Raw genomic sequence first — 26098 nt, forward strand, 5'->3', positions numbered from 1 at the left:
AACCTCCTTGTTAATATGAAAGCAGTATTATGAATATGCAGCGACCAAATCAAGCCTGAAATTAGGTATAACATTATTTCCATTATTTGGAAGTCACGCCTCTAGAGAGTATAGGAAGCCATTCCATACAGTGAGGGAGGTAAAATAAAAAGGCTTCACTATGTACATTTAAATATTTTGTAATAAATGCTTCAAACCCTGGAGTAAAAAAAAATTGGTTTCAGATCTATGGAATGCTGCATGTTGGCTGATTAGGATTAATTTAGTTATAACATGTGGAGACTACCACACTCTTTAGTTTTGGTAACCTCTCTCCTTGGCATTAACTGAAGCTATCTCTGGCAGTGAGCGATGTCAACAAAGGAAGAATTCAACTTGTACACGCTCATCCCTGTCATTGGTAATACAGACAACCTAGAGACCTAAATTTTAAGTTTCTATTTTATTAATTGGATATGAAGTTGAATCAGCAATATTTAAAGAGTACATCAAAAAGGGATCTTAAGTAAATTTCCTATTATCGTAATCTGATCAAAGATGAAAAGGCATTAATGTAACACGTTCCATACCATGACCAAATGAAAGTTGGGTGATTGTTACAGAAAATTGGCAGAACACAGAGTGTAAGGGGGTATTCAGTCCCTCGCCGCTATTTCCAACAGGGGAAATAGCGGTGGGTGCCTATTCAATGCGGTCTTTCCCAAAAGCATCTCAGCAGCACAGGCCCAACTTTAAAAGCAGTCGGACCAGTTTTGCCAAGAACGGCAGTGGATTCTCGAGATTACGGGCATATCTCAACGATCCTTGACCATGCCCCCTTTATGTTGTTAGGCAGACGGAACTTGAATCCCGCCTGTCGAATAACAGGCAAGCGGACATGGGTCACGACTGTCAGGACATCCCAACAGTCATGATCCAGGATTTAGTAACCCCCCCACCCCATTAGTCCACAGTCAATATCTAGTCAGGCGAGGGCCGGCGCCATCAGGTGTACACACAGAATTTACCAGCCATCTATAATTAAGTAGGCTTCCTACTTAACTTCTTTGAATTCTAAATCAAGTGATACCATGTATGTATGTATGTATGTATGTATGTATGTATGTATGTATGTATGTATGTATGTATGTATGTATATGTATGTATTAACTGTAAGAGCAATAGGATAGACCTGGGATAGCCAACTCCAGTCCTCGAGCGCTACCAACAGTGAATGTTTTCCAGATCTCCTCACAGAATTACAAGTGAAGTAATTAGCTCCACCTGTGGATCTTTTAAAATGTGTCAGTGAGAAACGAATGCACCTTTGCAGCAGCTAGGTTGTCTGGAAAATGTGAACTGTTGGTAGCTCTCGAGGACTGGAGTTGGCTTCCACTGGGATAGACAAAGTGGGACAACGTACTCCAAAACCCAGAGCATGCAGACATTTTGCACTAAATAATGAGCAATGTCCTGTAACTAAAAAGTTACTTGTTCGGAGGTTTCTGGTTTCAATTAAATTAATACTTTACTTAAAACAGAAAAGTCTTTATTGAGTAAAAAATATATTACAAACATTTTACATTATTAATGTATGTTAGATGGCAGGAGAAACGAAGTACAAAGTCGTATTACATAAAAGTGGCATTAGTACGGAAAAGTTTGAATCACAGGATAAATAAAAGCAAATTGAGATCTGGAATTTATACACAAATCACAGGACAACTGCATAGTGACGTCACTAGGTGCCTGCAACATGATTTATTTGAAATATACTGTGAACTACTCAATCCAGAATAAAAATAAAACCTGGAGAAAAAAATCCGGTATGAAGTATAATGTCCTCCTGCATATTTATGTGTTTCACATGTTTCGAGAGCTTAAGGTCAGTCCACATTGTAAAAATAGCAAAATTAGCTGTCCCTGTAGCGTTTTTTGGTTTGGATGATAATACAATAAATACTTGAATAGGTTTGTCAAGGAGACAAAATTTAGGTGGCAAGTAAAAAATATTATATGTTCATTTGACAACTTGTTTAACTTTAAAAAAGTTAATTAATAAAATGCATTGAAGCATTAAGACTTGATCTATAATCACAACTTTGCTTTGTTTTCTAAGTAGCAAAATCACGCAAAATACAGCAAACTGAAATCGCTGTAGTCCTAGTATCAAAACTAAAAGAAAAGCCTAAAAAAATTACATACAGACTATAAAACACACAGAAAGGCTTATATAAGATTAAAAGTTCACACCCAAGGGCAATCATTCTTGTGCATTCCACAGTCCATATTTACATATAGGGGATACACTTAAAATAGCCAGCTGATTTGCTTTTCAGAAGACAGTTTTAAATTAGTGAATACAAACAAGACATCTTTCATAATATAGGTAGCAGGACTAGAACAACTTTGTACAATTTGTCTTACCACAAAAAAAAACTTTGACATGACAGATTCAAAACATTGATTTACATTCATTACATTCATTTTTAATAGAGGACAAAGGGTAACAAACTACACACAGCAGTGTAAATACACTACAAATATCTATAATGCACAAAGTACAGCATAGCTTTCACCAAAACAGGCAGATCCATAAACCCTGTCTTTGTTAGTAAGGCCATGTCTCACCTTCTTTGCATAATATAGTCTATGGCTGGTTTCTTGTGACATTGGTTGGCATGGCAAAGTTACATTTTGGCATATATATGAATTGTAAAGTTAGTTAACATATTGGGCTAGTTTCAATTAGCTGCTTCACGTCAGGGAATATGTCTGCTCACAGCCTATGGGAGGTGTGAGCAGAAATCAGCTACTACACTTGTCTAAATAAGTGAACTGAATAGGTCCCATTGAGTTTCTATCAACTTAACTTACAATAGTGCATACAATGGAACACACACACACACACACACACACACACACACAAGAGAGAAGCAAAAACTGGGGGGTATTCAATGCCCTGACAGCGAGCTATCGATGGTGAGTGCTGATAGCTCGCCATCAGTGTATTCAACTCATTCCTTCACTTGCTGTTTCCACCTCGTATGGTCCCTGTGGCAAGGTGGAAATGGTGAGGGCGCCCATTAATCCGGTGGGGCTTGCCATAAAATTCAGCGGACTCACTGCATTTGTGGCTAACCTCGCCTTCCTCTAACGGCGAAGATTTGGCCCTTACATTGTATACGGCGAAGAAAAGCCATCCTTGCCATACAAACCCCCTTGCTGGCAGCATTGAATACCCCTCGATTTGTCTACCTAGATTGCTTTTTATAACCTAAGCTAAAAAAAAAAAAAAAAGATTACATTTAACATCAACATCTGTTCAGTATAAGGGGGATATTCAATCGCCGTCAAGCATCTCCCGTGGGGGAGATGCTCGACGGGCCCTATTCAATGCGGTCTTCCCCGACAGCATTGAACAGGGTTTCCTGGCAGAACGAGCCCGACATCTCTAGCTGTCGGGCTCGTTCTGCCGAGAACAGCCGGGAAGTGACGAGCTGCCGGCTGCATCTCGTCACTTCCCGGCCGCAACTCGCGGCCACGCCCCCTTCTCGTCCCGCTGCAGGTATACATTCATTCACACTATAAACATATACTGTATGTGTTCCTCAGCATTATTGTATTACGGCGGGGGCTTCACCTGGGACCACACATTTTTCTTAAACAGTATTCAAGCCCCAAGGCATCTCTTGAAACGGAACATGCAGATACATCACAATTACAATACTTGAGCAGGTGCAGCAATAATACCCTTCAATCCTGTAAAAATTCTAGGAAGAAACACCAAAACAAAAATAGTGATCCTCCACTGTAATACAAGATCAACGGAAAAGGGTGAAGAGAATAGGGGTACAGTAGGGACACCCTGATGAGAGACCAGCAGTTAATTAAAAAATATATATAAACATTTCTTAATTTTGTGTCTAAAACACATACAAACTAACCTGTTGTCACACGTCATGGGGAAAGTGTCAAAAATGTTCAATAGGAGATATTGATATAACGCAACTCGCAAGCATACAAGCATACCATGGGAGTATTCCTTTATCATCTGTGGTAATTTACACAGCAGACTGCAGCAGCAGAGCTATTTAACAAGCTTAAAAGGCTTAACAATTAACATGGATTTATTTTGAGCATGTGCTGATATATAGCCTGTATTCAGGTGCCGGACCATGTTAACACACAGGTCCAAGAACTTATACCAGATACCATAGCTTAATGCCATAGCAATAGACTATCATATTGTAATCAGAGCATTGTGCTGTTGGTCAAAGGCACAATTGGGCAAAACCATGGTGCACTGCATGGGAGGCTGAGGTAACATGTGCAGTGATAGATTATGTTAGCTGGGGCTAGCCTATTAGCCCCGATGCCGGTGTCCTTTTCCCAATACCCACATACGTTCCTAGGACTTGATCCTCTTTGTTTTTGTGCGATCACAGGTCCATTTTACTACACTAAAAATACCAAATTTTTGGATACAGCAATAATGACCATGAGTCATATGAATTTATTTGGATGTTAATTTATGTCCTTAATTATGAAGCAACTATCACCTGGAGTCCAACCACGTCACAGTAGAAGTCACTGATAGAGTTTTACTACATTTTATTAGCCTAGTTTACAAATCAAATTAACAGATCATTCTTGTTATAAAGTCTATTTAACCTATGGACTTTACATTTAGGGATTAATGCAATGGGTTATTAGCTGTGGCTTTATGGTCACTTATGGTACCGTGAGACTCACTGATTTTTGCACTCAATCCCAGTGTTCGGTCTACAAAAATCCACAAGGACACAGAGTTGTGGTGCTATTGCCATTGTTTCTACGCCATCGCAAACTGAACTGACCTTTTCAATACACTACTCATGAAGTCATTTTCCATTAAATGATTTATGTCCTTATCAATGATGTTTACCACAATCTTCGGTGTAGATAAAAGGTTGTAAATTTAAGGCACCCATAAACATGGCTGAGCTATCGCATGCAGGAAACTCACTGTCTTATAACAATGTAAAAACCCGAAATATATATATATATATTTATTTTTTTACATTTTGGTAATGTGTCATTTTTTTTACCTATGGTCTATTTTTCTTTTACAGAATCACGTTGTCCTAATCACTAACTCTATTAAAAATTGCTTATAAAACCAACAACTCCCCCCTGTAATTATGAAACAAGTTTGGTTAGAACTATGATCCCAGTTTACACATGTAAATATCACCAAGAACCACGTTTCCTCAATCTCATAGCAGGAAGCAACGAGAGACCATTATACCCATAGTTCTAGTGCCGTCCAATGATGAAAGGAAACAGCACTATATTAAAGCCAGGGTTGACTGGTTTAAACCAGGGCTGTGGAACCTTTGGGTCTCCAGCTGTTGAACTACGCACCCAATAATTTCAGCATGGCTAAATAGCAAAACTGTAGCAGGACGTGCTGGGATAGTTCAACAACAGCTGGAGGGCCAAAGGTTCCTTATCCCTAGTTTAAAAAAATAAAAAAAAAGTTGGTTATGACTACATGAACACCACCCTGACTTCTTAATTTTTATTTTTTTTTAAAGCCTATTATAAGAGAATCCCTGATGTTATTCCTTGTAGCTTGTGGTCTTTAAGTAAGCTGAAACCACACAAACAACAAAAGGTGAGGGGAATCAGATTAGAGGTGCTAAGTCTGTCTAGCATCAAGCTTCTCCTCCAACATTTGCTAATTATAATGTATTTCCCATTATTGAACTTCTGACTGCTCAATCATCTTCAGCTAGTGTAAAAAGAATTCTTCTTTTGGTTCAGTTCATTTGAAGCTTCAAAACAGACTGGGAACTGAAAAGGCATCTAAACTAGTGTTTTTATTCAAAATGTTTAATGCCAGTGAAAAAATCTTGTTCTAATGTGTTTGTTCATTTCTCTGAAAAGTAGTTTTGCACATGTTAATCGTGTTCAGTCTAAAATTAGTTTTAATGAAAGATTTCAAATAGATCATACCAAAATACAACTTTGGATTGTTAACCCTTTAAGTGAATTTGTAAAAATAGGTGCAAAAACTCCCAGGCAAACATTTGTATTGATCATAATGACCTGTAATGTTTACCTTATATAGGGGAAAAAAAAATTAAAATAAAAAAATTTATTTTAATTTGTGTAACAAATTTGCGCGACATTTTTAGCGGCTATTTTGCACATCTCTCACAAATGTTGGCATTTAAGGGGTTAATGTTAGAAAAAATGTCAAAAAAACGGTTCAACCACTAACTAGTAATCTTCATCCATCAAAATTACTCATAACAGTGAACGGCGGTCCCCGAATGTGGTCCTCAAAGCACCTCTACAGTCCAGGTAGTGATATCCATGCTTGTTCACAAATGGTACTAATTAAGTCATCTGTGCCTAAGCATGGTATCCTTTAAACCTGGACTATTTGATGTACCTTGAGGACCACACTTTGAAACATCTGCTGTAACAAACCTATACAAGTAGTAGCAGACAGCAACACCCCAGGCAGAGAAGAGGAACTGCATGAGTTTTCAAAGATGGCAGGTGCTAGAATGAACACTATACAAGGAGTTACACACACACACAAAAAAAAAAAAAGACAGCAGAATTCTAAGTCAATACTAGATGTTAGTTAAAATGTTAACACACACAAAAATAAGAAGCATTAACCCAATAGTAAATATATTTAGTAACCCAGTAGTATAGTCTTACACTTTCTTCCCCATTAACACATGGGGATGTAATCAATGCGGCCGGCGAGGAGGTTAAACGGCGGGGATTGCAGAAAACAAACAATCGCCGTTTAACCCCCACGCCGGCCGCTTACCCTATTCAACGTTCCGGGGGAATCTTCGCTGTGGGAGGACAGCGCGGATTCCCCCAAACAGCGAAGCTCGCGGCTAATGTAGGGTGCCCGCTACATTTAGCAGCGAGTCTCGCTATTTTAGGGTCCACATACGCAGTTTCCCCCCCTTGCTCCAAAAAGCAAGCAATGGGGAAACTGTATGCAGGGGGTCAGTTGAATACTGACCCTGCAAGCTGTGACAGCGAGCAGGCAGCACTGCTCGCTGTCACAGCTCGCCCTCCACATTGAATACTGAACAGTATATTGTAGTCATTTACAGCATGTACAGTATCTAATGCACACTACAAAAACACTTTGGTTCTGTACAACAGTACATCTCTATACAACAAACAAGTGTGCCCCAAAGTGAGAAGTGGCAGTGAAAGCTTGGGTTGCACTGTGCAAAAAAAATAAAAATACAATTAAATTAAAATATTTAAACCAGACTGTTTAAATTTCAAAAAACAAAGTAAAAAGATTTGGACTGCAAATGGTCAATAGTTTATCTACATAAGGAGAGGTGCCCCTTTTACATTAGTGAAGCTTTTTACGTCAAAACTATATGGAGCATGTCTGGGTGTGTTTTGTGTTGCAGTGCAATGTGAGTGACCTCAATTTCACCAATTAAAGCTGGTAGGCTGGTAGCTTCTGTAAGGGAGGAGACACTTTTCGCCCCATACCCCATCTTCCTGTATCAGAACTCAATTCTAGCAGTTTAACCTTGGGGTTGGTTAGTATAATGTTTTTGTTTTTTTAAATAATCATTTTAATTTAAGTTACAGTGTGTCTGAACAGTCTTTATTACAGGAGTGCTATGGTTTTATTAGAAAGTGAAACATGCCCATACCAAATGGGTCACAATACTATAACAAAAACACTGTAAAAAAAAAAATCCACATCGCCACCCTTTTGCTAATTTAATACCACCTTATTCATGATTTCTGATTCTGCAAATCAAGGCTCAATGGGGCAGCTACTTTATTTGTAATGCCTGCTTCATGTCTTGCGGTAAATTAGGACTTTGGTGTTATATAGTCAGTCTATAAACACACAAAAAACAATGCTAGAACATAAAACATTAATTCATGAAACTAAATTTATTTCTGCTTTAAGGAAACTTCAAGGGTGCTCTTGTTTTCTTGATACTCAGGGAGAGCTACAGATGGGTAACTACAGCTAGAAAATTAAAGGAGATTCAGCAGTCTCTCAGGGAAAATGTATTTTTCATACCGGTGTAAATCCATATCTTCATCTAAAAGGGAGAAGCTGTAACCTTGGGTGTTATGGTGAGGGGGCAGGAGTTTGGCACTTAATCTGCGGCCCTCTCTAACTCATAGATTGCAATGCCTCAAAGGATAGGGTAACCAGAGGAACACTAAATATTTTACAGACACACAGCCTAAACAAGCAAGAGAACGGAACAAGGAGTGCAGGCTTAGAGCGCAGTGTTCCCCCAAATGGATTAAGAACATTTGATTTAAGGCACGTGTGAAAGACTCTCACACACATTCTGGGACTCTGCTAACTTGGGGATATTCTAAAGCTGCCCCCTAGCAGGGGGTACAATCAGAGCTGAATGTTCCCCGTACTCCTCCAAGTGGACGGAGTAAGACATTTTCCCACTCAAAACATAATGCAGCATAATGGTGAAAAAATGGTGTAGTCTAGTAATTGTGGACAGAGGTCCAGGTGGTTTGCCCTATGTGCCTGAGTCCCCTTCTCCAAAGATAGGGCTGATCACTCCTGAAGAAAGAATGGCCTTCCTCAGAAACAGACATTTTACCTTTTGCATTGGATCACTGGTGGGTGGAAACACATCTGACTGAGAATTCCCAAGTCTAGAACATAACTACTCCCTAGAATGCTAATCACCTACAGATCTGAAAAGGGAACAGTTTGTCTGTTCTCTAAAAGCAGAAGTGAGTGTAGGAGAAGCCAACCACGTTTATGTGCGTCATAAAGAACAAGCTAAGAACCCGTGTAATGGACAGAAGAAGCCTTGTCCAAATAAATCAGCAAAGCTCAAACTAAATCGAGTAGAGCTTGGTCATCCCAGTCTCTGAAGTTGCTGAAGAAAAATAAAACGGAAAATAAACAATCTAAATGTGCCCTACTCAGTGAGGCACCAAAATAATAGACAGGATAGGGTTGCAGGAGGACTGGCTTACATTTTTTAAGTCAGATATTTAAGTGCAAAACTTCAGCCTATACTGCAATCTCATGGTCTGGTGTCCCACTAGCCTTGCTGAAAGCGAAAAAAGGTTTCGCCGAAGAGAAAGCAAAAGAATCTAACCTAAAAACTAAAACACACTGGCATAGACACTCTGCCCTGATCAGAGTTCTTTCATATACACAAACCGTGACATAATCTGTAACAATCTCTTACACAAAATACAGGGATTTACAGATTTGTAATATGTAATGAAGCATAATTATATACTTAGCCCAAGAAACTTCAGATATTTTGAGGAGAATTCCCAGAAGATGAACTTCAGCTCAGCAGCAAAAAAAAAAGGCCAAAAACACAGGAATGGTACAACATGTGGCTCGCAGAAGTGAACATGCTGGTAAAAGACATTTCACAGTCCTGGCTAAACAGGGATCCTGGCATAAAATACCTTCTGCAGCGAGAACCCCCACATCCAGAGATGAATCAAGGAGACGCGCAAGACTAGAATACAATATGCGCTCATGCATTAAAGTAATGCATAATGACCGGCTGCATACAGTTGATGCCTGTACTAGAAGTGAAAAGAAAAATGAGGGGGAAAAGAAAGTTGCCAAACAGCTCCATAAAAACCCTACCCATCCACATTGGCACTTAAAATTGAGGTGAGGTGGGGTGGAGCTTCAGGTCTTCCAAATTTAACTATTAAATGTCCAGTTCCTGTACCCTCACCACAGCTACAATATAAAAGTATATTATTTTGGCAAAAGGAAACAGAAGATGGGAAGTAGAAGAACATTAAAGCTTTGAAAGAAAATTGTAAAAAAAAGTTACTATGTTTGAACTTGTTTTTCTTCGAATTTCATTTCACGAATGTGCCCTAAAATCTATTTCAAATACCAAGACAAAAATCACTAACCACCACAGTTAGTACTCACCAATGTCTCTTTGGATTTTTAACTTTTTGAATACAAAAAGAGAAGCAGATTTAAAATCGATTTATATACACACTGATTCGCTCACTTTCTGTAATGTTGATCTGCTCCATGAATGCCTTGGATCCCAGCCTTAATATACATACCTGCTTAGCGATGACGATACTCTCGTTCTCTGTCTCTTTCTCTGTCGCGATCCCGATCACGGTGCCTCTCCCGTTCACGGCTCCTTTCCCGGTAATAGTCGTCATGGCGATCTCTGCTGCGAGATTTGTGTCGCCTGCTTTTTTCTCGTGACCTACTGTGGTCCCTTTCTCTTGAACGCTCACGTCTTCTAAAGGAAATCACTCAATTAATTCCTGTTCAAAAATGGACAACATTTCTTCCTAACACAAAATAGGCTCTTCCAAACAAAAAAAAGGTAGTTCTCCACTAACAGGAACATACTAATAAGGTCTGTAAAGTCACAGAATGTCTTCAGATTAAGGAGACTTAGGCTGTTATTGGTCAGTAATTGATCTCTTCCTCAAGACTGAAATCAAAAGTCTTACTAGATGAAGTTATGAGTCTTTTGTATTCAGCCATGTTTAAGCTCTTAGGAAGGATAGACACTAGGAGAGAAGAAAACCATTCCTTAATGGCCAGTGAGGGAGATTTACGAGGTAATGTAAGATCCAAGGCTTTCTTATAGCTGTAACTAACATATGACTATTAAATAGACAGAAAGCATTACCTAGACCCTGAACCATAAGACTTTGATTCAATTCCATGAAGACAATCCTGTAGAGAACTTATGAGAACTTTGCAACGATCATCAGCAGACACTTTCGATTGTTTAATTAAAGAAATAGCAGTTACCAAAGTTTCAATTGCACTTCCGTAATCACCTAGGGAAGAATACAAAAATTTGTATTAAAACATACCAAGATAAAAAGGTTGCAATACAAAATGCATAAAATGAGACACAGGAAACCGTATTGTAATGTTAGACAACAGCAGTACATAATACAAGAGAACACCTTTTGTTCACAAGAGTGAAGCTGTGACTTCACACAAATACACACTAATCAAGTGAAGATACACAAAGTGTTCCATCAGATTTAGGCTTACATTAAAAAGAAACCTTATGAAAAAAATATTGTATACAAATAATGCTGTTTTTTTTCTTGTTCGTCTTTTTATTTTCTCAGTTAATTGGAAGATACTAGATATAATGGGGTATTGAGGTACAGTATAGGATATTGGACCCTTTGTGGGTCATTCATTGTTTTGGTGGGTTTTTTTTCCCCATCTAAAATGGTATGGTTTATTCTCCCACACAATTATAACAATTCATTTCTGTTTGGTCATCCATATGCACACCCGGCATCTCTTTCCCAGACAGGCAGGGTTAAGCCACGTAAAAACACTACAACCTTCTAAAGCAGGCATGGCCAAACTGTGGCCCTCCAGCTGTTGGGAAACTTCACATCCCAGCATGCCTTGCCATAGTTTTAGCATTCCCTAATAGCAAAACTGTGGCAAGGCTTGATGGGACTTGTAGTTTCACAACAGCTGGAGGGCCATAGTGGACATGCCTGGCCTAAAGTCCTGCATTGGGAGCAGCTTGTGCCAATTTAGCGTGTATTTCTTCTCGATGCAAGAATAAATGCCACCACCACAGCTGCCAGGCAGCATGGCATTGCTAAAGACATCCCAACTGAGATGAATGTACAGACAATGGGTGACATCGTAATAAACCGCAGGATTGTGCACCGCTATCAATTTAGTGGGTACACACTGGAAACAGAATTTGTTATAATGAATAGTCATAACCATCAAATTTGTTTAATATGATAATTTAGAGTGAGCTCAAAAGGATGTTTTAGCACTGTATAATTAGACATGTAAACTTCTCAGATAGCTATCTGGAAGGCATGTAAGCTTCAACATAGCCCATAGTTAAAAAAAAGGGATGCTGTAAGACCATCAAGGCTTGAGATTAAAAAATAAAAAAAAATTATTATTTTCAAGCTGTGCATGAATGGCACCTTGAAAAAAGGCCTGCAGATCAGGAAAGAGTAATTTAAAAAAAAAAGAAGAAAAGCAAGATTGTGAGACCTGTACTCTTTTAAAACACAGTATTAAACCCATCTTCAGAGCTTCCCACCACAACATTGTAAGCTTCCAAGCCCAATGCATATATGATATGATACACAATGTTGGCCAGCCAAGTCAAAGGACCATAGCTGAAATACCCACACCGTTAAAGCCAGTGGACATGGATGCAGGTGTTCGAATGGGAACTCCACCACATGGGCAACTTCTTCAATTACTCATTTTTCCACCCCTCAAACCCTTATCTACCAGAGCAGCACTGGTGACATTTCTCATCCAGAGTACAAGCAAAGAAAAAGGTTGTACTTGAAAGTGTGACCACAACATCTGAGAAGACCAAAGTAAATTAAAAAAATAAAATAAAGCTTTCCACATGGACTTCATATTGTAAGTACATATTTATCTGGGCACTTAGTTCAATAAGTTTATTTATAGCTCATATAATGCACCAACCAGCACTGGCATCAGAAACCGCTCTTGAAATAGCACTGCTTGATATTGCTCTGTTTCGGTTCATTATTTCCTCAAATTCTGCTTCACTTAAAGGTGTTCGGACAGCATCCATGTCCCTGCAAAACACAGATACTCTAAATGGAATAAAACACAATTATAAACATATGAAGGGTGAAGAATTAATTTTAACCAGATTATTCAAGAGGACTAACCTTCCTGGGGGCCCATAATCTCCTCTATCATATGGAGGTGGTCGGCCATATGGATCAGATGGTGGTGGACCACGGCTATCTGAAGATGGCATGCCAGCATTTCCAGGTGGTGGAAAGAAATTGGGATTTACATGTGGAGCTGGGGGAGGGCCTCCTGGGGGTGGTCCTGGTAAATGAGGAGGTGGCCCTAGGGCCATTGGGGGACCTGGTGGGCGGGGAGGGAATGGACCAGGTGGTGGAGGTGGTCCTTGTTGAGGTGGTGGTGGACCAGGTGGAGGGCCATAGACTGGAGGAGGTGGGCCTGGTGGCAGAGGAACTAAGGGTGGCTGTCCATATGGCTGTCCAGGAAACAGAACTGGTGGAGGAGGGCGTTCACCACGATGTGGAGGTCCAGCTAAAGGTGGAGGAAGTGGTTGTCCTGGTGGAGGTGGACCAGGTGGTCCTGGGGGACCAGGTGGACACATAGGTGGTCTTGGAGGAGTCATGCCTAAAAATCATACAAAAAAAGCAACATTAGAAAATGATGGCCTATAGCTTCAAAGAAATACAACTACTTTGCCAGAGAGCATTTTTAAGGTTGTGATACAGTAAGCAGTCAAACTTTTATCATCTATATCAGTGGTTCCCAACCCTGGTCCTCAAGTACCCCCAACAGTGCACGTTTTCCCGGTCACACGGCAGGTGCGCTCATTATTCAGGCACATTTGAAAAGATCACAGGTAGAGCTAATTATCTCAGAGCCAGGCCTTCGGTTGTGCTATTGGCGGGACACGCTCTGCTCAGAGCTCTATCCTGCGGAGCTTGCTGTGCATCAGTCTGTATCTGCTGCTACAGTACAGGCACCGCTGGTCTCCTGTACCCCGGCTCTGGAGGAGACTGCCTCAGGAGGTCCCCCTGCTTTTTCCGCTGAAGCCATTTTCTCCACGTGGGAGTCTGGAGCCGCCGATTTCTGCTGGGAGATGCAGAAACCTTCATCTTCAATACCCTGTCTGACTCCGCTGCTGACTTGTTCCTACAGTGCTTTTAATGCAATTACGGTCGCATACCTCTTTCTGGACTTTTATTTTCATATGCACAGCTATCTACAGTTCTAGTAAGTGTGATACAATATATATATCTGTCAGAGTTTATGCCACAGTCATTGCCAGTCCAAATATTGCACATACTGTGAGAGCCTCGTATTTGCATTTTCAGTGTGCTGTGAGGTCTAACTACAGCCTCAGCAGCCCCCAGACTGCACTTCACTCTCTGTACTTGCTTGTGGTCAGGCTTTGGTGGTGTGCTAGCCGCCACTGCTACTTTCACATACTGCGTCAATGATGTCTGACTTGCTGCAACAAATACTCCAGGCCCTTAATGCTTACACTCAGAGGATCCTTGCTAAACTTGGAGATCTGGAATGTGTGTCCACGAATCCTGTATCTATGATATACAAGTCATCTACTTCATTGTTCATTTTGGATTTACCCTACCATATAGAGCAGGCATGTCCAACATTGGCACTCCAGATGTTTTGAAACTACACATCCCAGAATGCTTTGCAATCGTTTTAGCATTCTCTAATAGCAAAACTGTGGCAAAGCATACTGGGATGTGTAGTTTCACAACATCTGGAGGGCCAACGTTGGACATGCCTGATATAGAGCATGGGTCTTCAACCTGTGGCCCTCCAGATGTTGTGAAACTACATGTTCCAACATGCATTGCCACATTTTTTCCTATAAGAGCATGCCAAAAACCCTCAGGGCATGCTGGGATATGTAGTTCCAAAACATCTGGAGGGCCACAGGATGAAGACCTGTGATATAGAGGTTTCTCCTACTGACTCTGTCACTGTTTTAATTCCTATTACTGAGGATTCTCCACAAATCCATTGGATACCTTTGTCGGCAGAATTACAGCTTCAGGAGCCTTTATTTCCATGGTGTTTATACCTATTTATGTACCCCTTGATGGTTGTGAAACTCCTGGACATTTTGTCACAGTTCTGGCAGCTTATTCCTGTGTGTTTTGGGGTCTAAAAAAGAGTTACTGCTGTATTTCTATTTTCCTGCAGGGGAAAAAGGCCTGGCCAGATTAATACAGTATTTCATGTTCCTATGCCCACTATTCTAGTCTGCTGTCCAACTTTCATTTGCTGGATTGGTTTGATATTGCCTGACCATTTTTTTATTTTAATGTTTACTGTACGTTGTATTTTGCTTGCTGTAAGGCTTGATGTAGCTGCAGTTATAGGTTATTGTCTATGTCAACTTGTTATTATCCTTTGAGGTGTTGAATGGTAAAGGCCGGATCGAATTAATATTTTATGATCCTTCGTTTCATACTCTGGGCCACTGATAGCTCCTTACTCCTATTAGTTCGCTTGTATTCTTCGATTACATTCTTATTTTTTTTGTGTGTGTGTGTGTGTGTGTGTGTGTGTGTGTGTGTGTGTGTGTATATATGATAGGGGGGGGGTTGTACAGGGTGGGGGGTTATTTGGTAAGTTTGTATTTGTATTGTTTACTGCGTGTTTAAAATCAATAAAAATTATTGAATTATAAAAAAAAACCAACACAGGCATAGTTTGCCTGTGTTAGTAGTAGATGGAGGTAGGAAGTTCAGATTGCATTGCCATATGCACGTCACAATTACGTCTTACACATACTGGCTCACACTAACAAAACTAAACGGTCTATAGATTTTTTTTTTTTTTTTACATCTTTATTATTACATTTTCCATTTAATGACTCAACTATCAATTCTTATGTAAAGTCTTAAAACAGAACCCAAAAATAGCTCCATAATGCCAAACTTCAAAGTAAAATTATCTAGGAAAAGTGAATTATTCTTACCTGCAAAAGGTGGAGGTGGCCCTCCAGGACCAGCAGGCCCAGGAAATCTGTCACCACCAGGGCCTGCAGTGGGGAACCGGCCCCGGCCCCTGCCTCCCGGTGGAAATGGTAAGCGAGAATTGATACCAGGCGGACCAGCCTTTCCCTCTCCGGACATTTGGCCAGCCTGTGTCGCTGCAACAATCGAAATACAACAAAAAGTATCCATAGCTCTAAACATTCATAGTTTTAACAAAACTGCCTTTCTACGAATTCCAGCTTCATTCATGTCGCGCTTTTTCTGAAAAAGACTAAAATTTTGTATGGTTATGCTCATAGACAGTTGAGCCCATTTTGGGCAACAAAACTGACCAAGAAGTGATCCCTACAGTACTTGAATGTCGTGGAAATATCCTAATACAGACATACAAAATCTGTAAGTATCCAGGACCTCAGTGCCGAGATGCAGCAATGCTAACCAGCTTGGGCTTGGTAACCAATGGACAGAAGCCCCAAACTATCTGTGCAAACTGTCATGCACTACCTAAAGAAACAAAAAGTAAGCAATTATGAAACTTAGTGCATGAATTTGTCAAAATAATTTCCTGCTCCTCTCAGTCTTATTATAGAATTACTGTGACTATGCCACCATCCCTACCAATCTACTGACATCTATACAAGATATCAAGGTCTGCTCTGCCTAACCATTATCATAAATATAGAGATTCACATCTAAGGTCATACTTTAGTATATTTTATGTTGCTATCACTTATAGAACATAATACTGAGGCAGGAACAGTCAAGCAGCACCGTGGAGGGGTTGGGATCATTTGGTATACAGCATGATGGTCGTCAGTCATTAGGTCGACATGTCGTTAGTTCGATAGGGCGTTAGCTCGACAATGTCTATGTCGACAGTGGGGTTTTTCAACACAGTCGATATGGACACCGTTTCAGGTGCACCGCATCGCTCACTATGCGTCGGGCAAGGTGCCTCGCTGCACTCGGCATACTATTTTATTCTCCCACCACGCCCTAATGGATGGTAGGGCATAAAATACCACCTGTCGGCACATGTCGGCTCAAAAAACAGTGAAAAACCCTATGTCAACCTTTTGACTGTCGACCTGGACATTGTCGAACTAACGACCTGTCGAACTAGAACCATGTTGACCTTTTCCTATGTCGACCTAGACCCATGTCGACCTTTTCCCATGTTGAACTAATGACTGTCGACCATCATGCTGTAGACCAAATGACCGCATCCCCCGTGGAGATCTCAATGTCCATGTGTTAAATGGTTATTAGGCTAAGGAGAAAGATTGTAGCTTCATGTTCTCCCATGCCACTTAGTCAGTGCTGGGGACACAATTACAAATTATTGGGGGGGGGGGGTCAATTGTCTTGTAGATGTTCAATTGTAATGGGTGCCCAATGGAGCAGTGAAACTCTGGCGGGTGCAAATTCCTTGTATGTGAATCCATTAGTACTGGGTTTGTGCGCATCAACAGCACACCATATACTTCCTGGTTTTGACAAGATCACGTGACCGGAGCCAGAGTCACATGGTACTGATCGCACAAGCCAAACTCATTTACATCTAGGTAATTCTAATGGTTTAATCATAAGGAATAGGAATATTAGATCACCATAGTGGTGATTAAAGTGACATATAGATTGCTCTAGAACAGCGGTTCTCAAACTGTGGGGCCTGACCCCAAAGTGGGTCCCAGCCTTCTCAGCATGGGGTCGCGACTCCATGTTGCTGACCATCAGGCTGATGACTTTTCTAATCTCAGTCATTGATTCAAGGAGTCTGAAAAATCTGTTGAATTGTCTGTTACTTTAGACTCCTCCCATCTTTCTGTACCTCCACAATGCTGCCATGCATGTGCTGTCTGCAGACTACACATGTGATGTGGTGACCTTCTGCAGTAACTTACTGGGGTCCTGCCATTATTTTTATCATCTGATGGGGTCCCAGAGTAAAATAGTTTGAGGACCCCTGCTCTAGCAAGAACCATCTTATTTTTCAACTTTTAGGAATGGTTTTATTTTATAATTGTACAGCTGCTCTTCATCATGTAATTAAACTTTGAGGGGTACTTGTGTAGTTTCACGGCGCCAGCATGGCGCCGTGCTACTTCCGGGTTCTACGCTCGCCACAAACTATGTTAAAAAAAGTTACTTAACTCCATGCCAACATGGATAGTTAATACCTCCACTATCCATGTTGGCATGGAGTTGATTTTAAATAGCGTGGCGAGCCACCGAGCCCGCAGCGTGGGCGAGCGAAGCGAGCCCCACAAGGGGACTCAGAGGCACGGCGCCGTGAAACTACACAAGTACCCTTTGAGGTATATCTAGATCTGGGGTAGCCAACCCTAGTCCTCGAGAGCTACCAACAGTGCATGTTTTGCAGGTCTCCTCACAGAATCACAAGTGAGCTAATTAGCTCCATCTGTGGATCTTTTAAAATGTGTCAGTGATTAATGAGTGCAGCAGCTAGGTTGTCTGGAGAATGTGAACTGTTGGTAGCTCTCGAGGGCTAGGGTTGGCTACCACTGATTTAGATCCTCTGTTGAATACACTATTCATTCTGCTCCTGAAGAAGCTGGAAGGTTGAGCCCACTATTTACCTTGTATCACTACCATAGAAGGTCAATATATGGACTTTATGGACATCAAATTCTCCTAAACTAAGAAATTCACAGAATCTATATCCGGAAGCCTATCCGAGGCGGCGACAGACTTGCACAGTCATCTAGGTTTACCTACACCCACTCGGGAGGAATTGACAATACCCCATTCTTCATATTCAAACTCTGCTTTTGGGACTTAATTCCGGTTATTTGAAGACAATACAGTCCAGACCAACATATCCTTATGGTAGTATGCTTGTTATCATTTAATTGTTATATAAGTGCACTTGTACCATTTATATTTACATGGAATTCTATATATATTTTATTAAATTGTTTATTGTAAAAGATAACAGCCAGTGTTGGTACATCCTTGTTTTAGTCTTTAGTACTGGGTTTAGCAGCACAGTGGCTAAACACTTCTAAAGTACTGCTTTGGGTGCCTAAACTCCTGTGGCAACCACAACACGAACAATTGAATCATACCCTTTAAAAGTAATATACATAAGGCATGACAATGTTCTTAATAGCCAAAATAATATTTAAAAAAATCCTTGTATTATTAGTTCCATAGTTATACTTTAGATACTTACTTTTTCGAGACTGCATTTCAAACAGACTAAGGAATTGCTTATTGCAAGGTGTTACTGCAGGGTTCTGTCCATGTAGCTCTCTCTTAGGTAACAAATCCATGAGTTTCTTGGATGATGACTCTGAGCCAACACATATTAGTGCAAACCTTTGAAAACAAACCAAAGCATGTACATGTGAGATCAGGAAACTTTGCACATCACTAAAAATAATAGCAGTGAGAAGGGTCCCTGTGTAAATGACAACACTTATGCAAAAAAAATGTCATTATTTGAATTTCTATAATTTAAGGTCAACAAGTTTTATTGAAAAAAAAAATTTCCCCAATTTTTCTTTTGACAACCTACAAAGTAAAAAAAAAACAGCAAACATTTTTTTTCTTTCTTTTGGATGGATGGAAAGGAAAAATGTCTTATAAGCCAAATGCGTATGAATGCCATTCATACTCATTTAGCTGATAAGTGAGGCCAACAACTTGTCCGGACCCCCCTGTATTGGGGCTCATAATCCTCTAAATATACATGTGATAATTTATTAAAGATATTTTTCCTTTCCATCCATCCAAAAGGATACAAAAATTCTACTAAGGAAAAGGAATCTTCTAAATTATTATATTGGTGGACTTGCTTATAATTACATATATGTGGTGAATAAGATTGGGTCATAAGTACTGTGAAAATATCTATTCATTAATATTAGATAGCTCTAGGAGCTGGTTTTTAGGATGTTTGCTTAATTTTTATTAATTGTGATATTGTTAAATAGTCTGAACACTTTTTATTAGAAGCGATCTCTTCGTTTATTTATTATTCTTTTCCAATTAGTAATCCAGTAAACTAATTGGGAGCATCTGTTTGATTAAAAATGTTCTGTCCCTAAGACACTCAAAACTCTTATTTATAATTCATTTTTATTATTGAGAATATATATTTTTATCTTTGCGCCCGATTCTGCACTTTTCAGATTTCAAACATATCCTTTCACCAGATTTCTAGGCTCGATCCTTCGAAATCAGGTGAAACGTAGACAAATCGGACAAGTGTATGGCCAGCTTGAGATACTGACATTAAGTAGGTTATTCAATTGTTTCTATGTGGCATTAATTGGTGGATAACACTTAAGGTGCATACACACAAAACGATTTGAAGGACAATGTGGGCATTCCCAATCGATGGGAACGACCAATCATTCACATCGTTAACTATGCACGTAAGTACCAATCATTAACAATGGTCTATGACAGGGGTGGACTACATGCAGCCTGTGAACAGCTCCTGACTGGCCCGCCTCTGCTGTCTGTGTAGCAGATGCTCAGCCTGTGTGTAGCAGGCATCAGGCATGACCCGGAGCATGCGCTAAAGGTCACGTGAACACAGCCACCATCAGACCCGCATAGCAGCGCAGAGCAACCCCCCCCCCCCACAGTTGCAGTGCCACGGCCGAGGATGGGTGAGTTGCCGTGACTGCAATTGGAGCCATTTTTTTCAAGGCTGGCACGGGAATGCGCATTGCATCGCACCTCTTGTCATGTACTTGCAATCTGGGCATAGTGCATGCATTTTATCACTGAAATTACATATAAACTGCCCTAGTGTATGGGGGGCTTTAGACTATAGGCACGACACCAGCCCTCCAGATGTTAATGAACTACACATCCCAGCATGCCTTGCATCAGTTTCAGCATGGCCACATAGCAAAACTAATGCAAAGCATCTTGGGATGTATAGTTCATTAACATCTGGAGGGCCGGTGTTGCCCAGCCCTGCACTACACTATTAGCCCCAATGAAAAAAAGGGTTAAGGAGTTCTAAATTCATAGGCAGACCCATGGACCTACTGCTCTCTCTTTGCTTCTGATTCTGCCTTTATGTTGCTGTTTTTTTTCTATTTATTGGATGCTATTTGTATACCTACAGTGGGTCAACTTGCACAATAGGTGGTTGTCCAAATACTTTGCCAGTCTCCAGACCCTAATATAGAGTAGCTCATCCCAGCCTTGTGCAGCTCGACAAATTCGTCCTTAGACAGCTCTTTAGTCTTGTCTTGGCCATGGTGGAGAGGTTGCAGTCTGACTAAGGATTCGGCATGAAAAGCCGGCGGTCAGGATCCCGGCGTTCAAAATCCCGACGCCGGAATCCCGACAAGGGGGGGGGACGTGGATCCCCCCCCCTTGGGGGCTCGCTGCGCTCGCCACGCAGTGGGCCCGGTGCCTCGCTACGCTCGGTACACTAAATTTAATCTCCCTCCAAGGGCGTCGTGGACACCCACGGGGGGACAAAGTGTCGGGATTTCGAACGCCGGGATCCCGACCGCTGGGATTTAAACTGCATCCCCTGACTGAGGGTGTGGACCGGTGTCTTATACAGATAACCAGTTCAAACAGGTGCCATTATTACAGGTAACGAGTGGAGGATAGAAAAGCTTCTTAAAGACGTAGTAACAGGTCTGTGAGTCAGAGATCTTGCTGGTTGGTAGGTGTCCAAATATTTATTTTCCACAAGAATATACAAATAAATTGCCTAAAAATCATACAATGTGATTTCCTGTTTTTTTCCCCTCATTCTGTCTCTCACAGTTGAAGTGTACCTATGATGGAAATTACAGACCTCTCATCTTTTTTTGAGTGGGTCAGCTTGCATAATCGGTGGTTGTTGAAATACTTTTTTGCCCCACTGTACCTTTTCGATAGTGTTTTGTGGCCCCCCTCCCTTTTCTTCCCCTACCTTCCTTCCTTTCCTTCATCTTCCGGTAACCATTAATTTTTGGGTTTTTCTTTTGCTTGCTAATGTACTTTTAAAAACATGGTCAGTATAGGGCTTTTGTGGCCCTTTTATTTCTATGTTTATTTCTCTGTTAATTAACCACTTTATTTTAAAGAATTATATTTTAAGCAGAAACCTATTTCTCCACAAAAACAGACACACAAATGAAACTACCAAAACTGGGTTTGCTTACAGATCAAGATAACTGTAATACGCTTTACCTATGAAGAAAAATTCTTTGAACTTACCCTTTTGACTGGCCATTGGCTCTATTTTCATAGAATTTAATTTCCAAAATATCATTAACACCCAAAGAATGAACAGCATCAGTTAAATCTTCATCTGTTGTCCACTAAACAAAGAAAATTGTGAATTATTATTTTTAAAGGTATGTTGTTATCAAGTAATATATTAACAATGGGGGTTTGACAAAGTGGAATAAAATATTAGAGAACAAACGTAAAGGTGGCCATACACATGCAGATTTATCTGCAGATCTGTCTGGTTGGAATAAAAATATGGTTATGGATGAGAGCAAATGACAGTTGACCATTTGCTTGGAAATGCTGGAAAACTGACAAACTGTCACTCATCCATAACCATGTTTTTGTTCCAACCAGCCAGATCTGAAGATAAATCTTACTAGTGTATGGGCACCTTTACACTCTCCCTATCTGCCCAAGCCTGGTATGTAGGTCAGCTAAAATGATATCAAATATAGTAGATACCGTGTTTCCCCGATAATAAGCCCTACCCTGAGTTCTGGACATCTGTCCAAAATAAGCCCTACCCCGAAAATAAGCCCTATTGAAATACCCATTTTTACGGGTCCATGCACTAAAACATTGGTACAATGCCCCCCAGCTCGACCCCCGCTATCAACCTCACCTACCCTGCATGACGGATGCTACAGCAGTATGGTAGAACGGTACCGCTGAAGCCTCCCAGTCCCAGGGATACATTGCGCATAGCATATGATGTCACTGCGCCTTCCATGCTGTGCTATACAGACTGGCGGGAGCGGAGTGTCATGAGCAGAGTGTCAGCAGCAGCGGAAAGCCTGACAAACCAGAAAGGTGAGGGGCATGTACCAGGATATATGGTAAAAGCAGCAATGGGGGCATGATGGGTGCCGTATAAAAGCAGTAATGGGGACATCATGGGTATAAAAGCAGCAATGGGAACATGATGGGTAAAAAAGCATCAATGGGAGCATGATGGGTACCGTATAAACTTAGCAATCAATGGGGGCATGATGGGTCAATGCTAATTAAAATAAGCCCTTCCCCGAAAATAAGCCCTATAGTGTTTTTTGTGGAAAAAAAAAAAAGACAGTGTCTTATTATCGGGGAAACACGGTACAATTATATCACTATTTTGAGCTAATGATAGTTTCCAAGATAGTTCGGTGAGAAAGAAGGGGTTGGGAACTGTGAGGACCTAGGGCTGTACAAAAATGTGAGCAGATTCCTATAGAATCAAAGCATTTACTAAAATATCTCCAGTTTTTAAAGGTCTTCCACATACAACTGACTTTCCAATTTACAAGACACGCATTCTTACCCATGTTAGATTTCCTATGTATAAAGCAATTTTCTTTCCAGGATAAGTAAATATAATATTTGTAGACGACCCTTTCACCACATCATCTGAAACAGATGCTGCAAGATTGTCCATGTAGTCCCGGTCTTCAGGAGCATCTCCATTATTTGCAGGGGACATGACATCCTCATACAGCTCAATCTGCTCGTGTGCGCCATATTCCGCTTCCTATCATTCAGAAACATTTTTTTATTAAGGTTGATTTTTTTGCTTATTTGAACAAATAACATATCAGCTATTAATTTAAAAATAAAACCATTACTAGACTAAATCAAAATAATAATAAAAAAAACATTCTGAAATTAAAAAAGGAGGTTTTCCTGCTGGGCACCCGGGCACCACTATAACGCAGCAAGGCCGACAACAGAGGAAGAACCATGTTACAGGGTATGAGGAAGCAAGGTGGTTTTGGCCTATATATTTATTATACAGGCAGAGCAAAACCGTGTCTCAGGTCAGACCTCCTTTTGGTGTACACTGGGCAGGGTTATTCCCAGAATTTTTTTTCAGCCAGTTAGCATCAAAAAGTAGCCAGGTACAAAATATTTAAATCATGATCATAATAATTTAAACTTGTTATATATATATATATATATATATATATATATATATATATATATATATATATATATATATATATATATATATATATATATATATATATATATATATATATATATATATATATATATTAATATTAATTATCTTCTTCTTAGAAGCTCAAAAATACTGACAGCCCCTACAAGCTACTCTTAAGGTGCCCATACACGTACCAATTACCATCATGCACAACGATGCTATTTTAGCACAAAAAGTACCAGGTAATTGGTACGTGTATCAGACTTCAAACAAGTCTTTGCCAACTCTTACTTGCTCCACAAAGTTCAACAGCTTCTGCGATAAAATAAAGAACACAGAGAGGATGCTGGATAACCACTCTCTTCACTATCCTTGGTGTTTGGTCCCACCCAGACAGCGTGCCTCTTTTTTTTTATTTTTATAACTGTGGGAGGGATCTCTGCTGTCTATCATCACAGTGTGCATGTCCCTGGATGCTGAATAGAGCGCTAGAGTTCATGTGACGGAAGCCGATGTCTCATTTTGGACACAGACTGTGTTCCCAGTGAATCTCCCAGCAGGTCTAGTACTGTGTACATCGCCAAAGAGGTTGACAGGAGCTAAGAGGACACATGCCAGGGAGAATACAGAATTTTAAAGCGTGAGGAGGACACTGCTGGGCAGAACTTTGACTTAGGGAGACTATTCTGAACCTTCCACTGGATGGATAAGGATAAAAACTTTAATGAACTGTAAATAACTGACAAATGACCATAATTTAATAACCTGAAACCCAGGGGCAGATTTATTAAGCTTGGAGAAGAGATAAACTGGAGATAAAATGGAGAAAAGGTAAAAGGAGATAAAGCACCAGCCAATCAACTTCCAACTGTCTTTTTCAAACACAGCTGATTGGCTGTGCTTTATCTCCATCTCCTTTTACCTTTTCTCTGCTTTATCTCCAGTTTATCTCTTCTCCAAGCTTAATAAATCTAGATTTAGTGAAGTGCAGCTGTGTTGTAACTGATAGTTATTTCTGTACAGTAAAAAAGAAAAAAAAAACAGACATTGAACAACATCAAACAGGTAACATGGCTAGGAATAACATATGCAAAATTTTAAAGCTATGTGTGCAAACGCTAGAAGTCTAGGAGACAAAATTCCTGAGCTAATTGCAATAATGACAAGGGATGACCTAGACATTATGGCTATTACGGAGTCATGGTGTCATGACTGGGACATAGCTATACCAGGATACAATTTATTTAGGAAGGACAGAATGGGAAGAATCGGAGGAGGGGTAGCAATGTATGTAATGTATGTAAAGAAAAGCATAAATGCTACTTTAATGCAAAACATTTAAGAAAAAACTGAGGCCCTTTGGGTGACCATAGAAATGGGGGAGGACACTATTCGCACTGGGGTAATCTATAGGGCACCAGGCCAGGGGCAGGAGCCTATTGCTTGATGTCACTAAAATGGCTTTAAAGGGAGAAGTCATAATCATCGGAGACTTTAATCTAGCTGATGTGAATTGGGAGGAGTCTTTTCCAAGATCAACTACAAGTGGCATATTTCTAAATTCCCTACAGTGAGCATCTCTCAAGCAATTGGTGAGGGAGCCTACTCGCAAAGACTCAATATTAGATTTAATACTCACAAATGGTGACAGGATATCAGACATATATGTGGGTGAGAACCTTGGAGCCAGTGATCATCAAGCAGTATGGTTTAGTATCAAGGCAGGGTCCAACTCCAGTCACACAAAAACTAAGGTGCTGGATTTTAGGAAGGCTGACTTGTAAAAATGGGGAGATGTTTAAGCGATTAATTAGCAGATTGGTGGAAATTGAAAGGAGTGCAGGAGAGGTGTAAAAAAAAAAAAAAAAAAAGTGCAATACTAAAGGCAACAGACCTTTGTATCAAAAGTGTTAAGAAAAAAAAAAAGGACATACAGACTCAATAATAACGACAAAGAGGTTTATCTTCACAGACGCAAGGAGGCTAAGAAATTGATCGGCATGCAAAGGCACAAGCTGAGGAGAAAATGGCTCAGTCAGTAGATAAAGGAAGCAAAAGTTTTTTTTTAAGTAAATAAGTGAAAGGAGAAAATCAAATGGAGGAATAATAAGACTTCAGACAGACACTGAGAATTTGGTGGAGGGAGACAAGGCATTTGCAGATCTAAATAATTATTTTTGCTCCGTATTCACTATAGAAGGTAGGGAAGGGACCAATGTTCCCTCTAATTTTACGAAGGCTGTGTGCGGCTAAAGATTTTGGCTGTGCAACTTTGGAATGAAATTTACATTTTTGTGCCTCACTTAACTGGAAAATTACGTTCAGCATTTGTGTTAACTTTACTTCAAAATTATATTAAACATTTAAACATTCAAAACACAGCACACAATGTAGTTAATGGGTGAAACA

At 40.2% G+C, this 26098-nt stretch overlaps 1 protein-coding gene across 5 annotated transcripts in view; it reads right to left on the reverse strand.

The window, feature by feature from the left end:
- The window catches only part of CPSF6 (cleavage and polyadenylation specific factor 6), a 36573-nt gene that overhangs the window by 4835 nt on the left and 5640 nt on the right, over positions 1-26098 (reverse strand). Inside the window, exons 2-10 of one of the 5 annotated variants that reach the window (XM_083182515.1) lie at positions 23072-23278; positions 21757-21860; positions 18749-18894; positions 15534-15710; positions 12697-13183; positions 12485-12618; positions 10668-10821; positions 10081-10268; positions 1682-9959 (exon numbers count right to left, since the gene is read on the reverse strand). In XM_083182515.1, coding sequence (XP_083038641.1) covers positions 10085-10268; positions 10668-10821; positions 12485-12618; positions 12697-13183; positions 15534-15710; positions 18749-18894; positions 21757-21860; positions 23072-23278 — 1593 coding nt within the window. In that variant the 3' untranslated portion in view covers positions 1682-9959; positions 10081-10084. Of the gene's footprint in view, positions 1-1681; positions 9960-10080; positions 10269-10667; positions 10822-12484; positions 12619-12696; positions 13184-15533; positions 15711-18748; positions 18895-21756; positions 21861-23071; positions 23279-26098 lie in introns of those variants that run through there. The other 4 variants (XM_083182517.1, XM_083182516.1, XM_083182514.1 and 1 more) reach the window with 4 other exon arrangements.

Source organism: Crinia signifera, chromosome 4, assembly GCF_055691185.1.
Source record: "Crinia signifera chromosome 4, ASM5569118v1, whole genome shotgun sequence".
Lineage (NCBI taxonomy): Eukaryota > Metazoa > Chordata > Amphibia > Anura > Myobatrachidae > Crinia > Crinia signifera.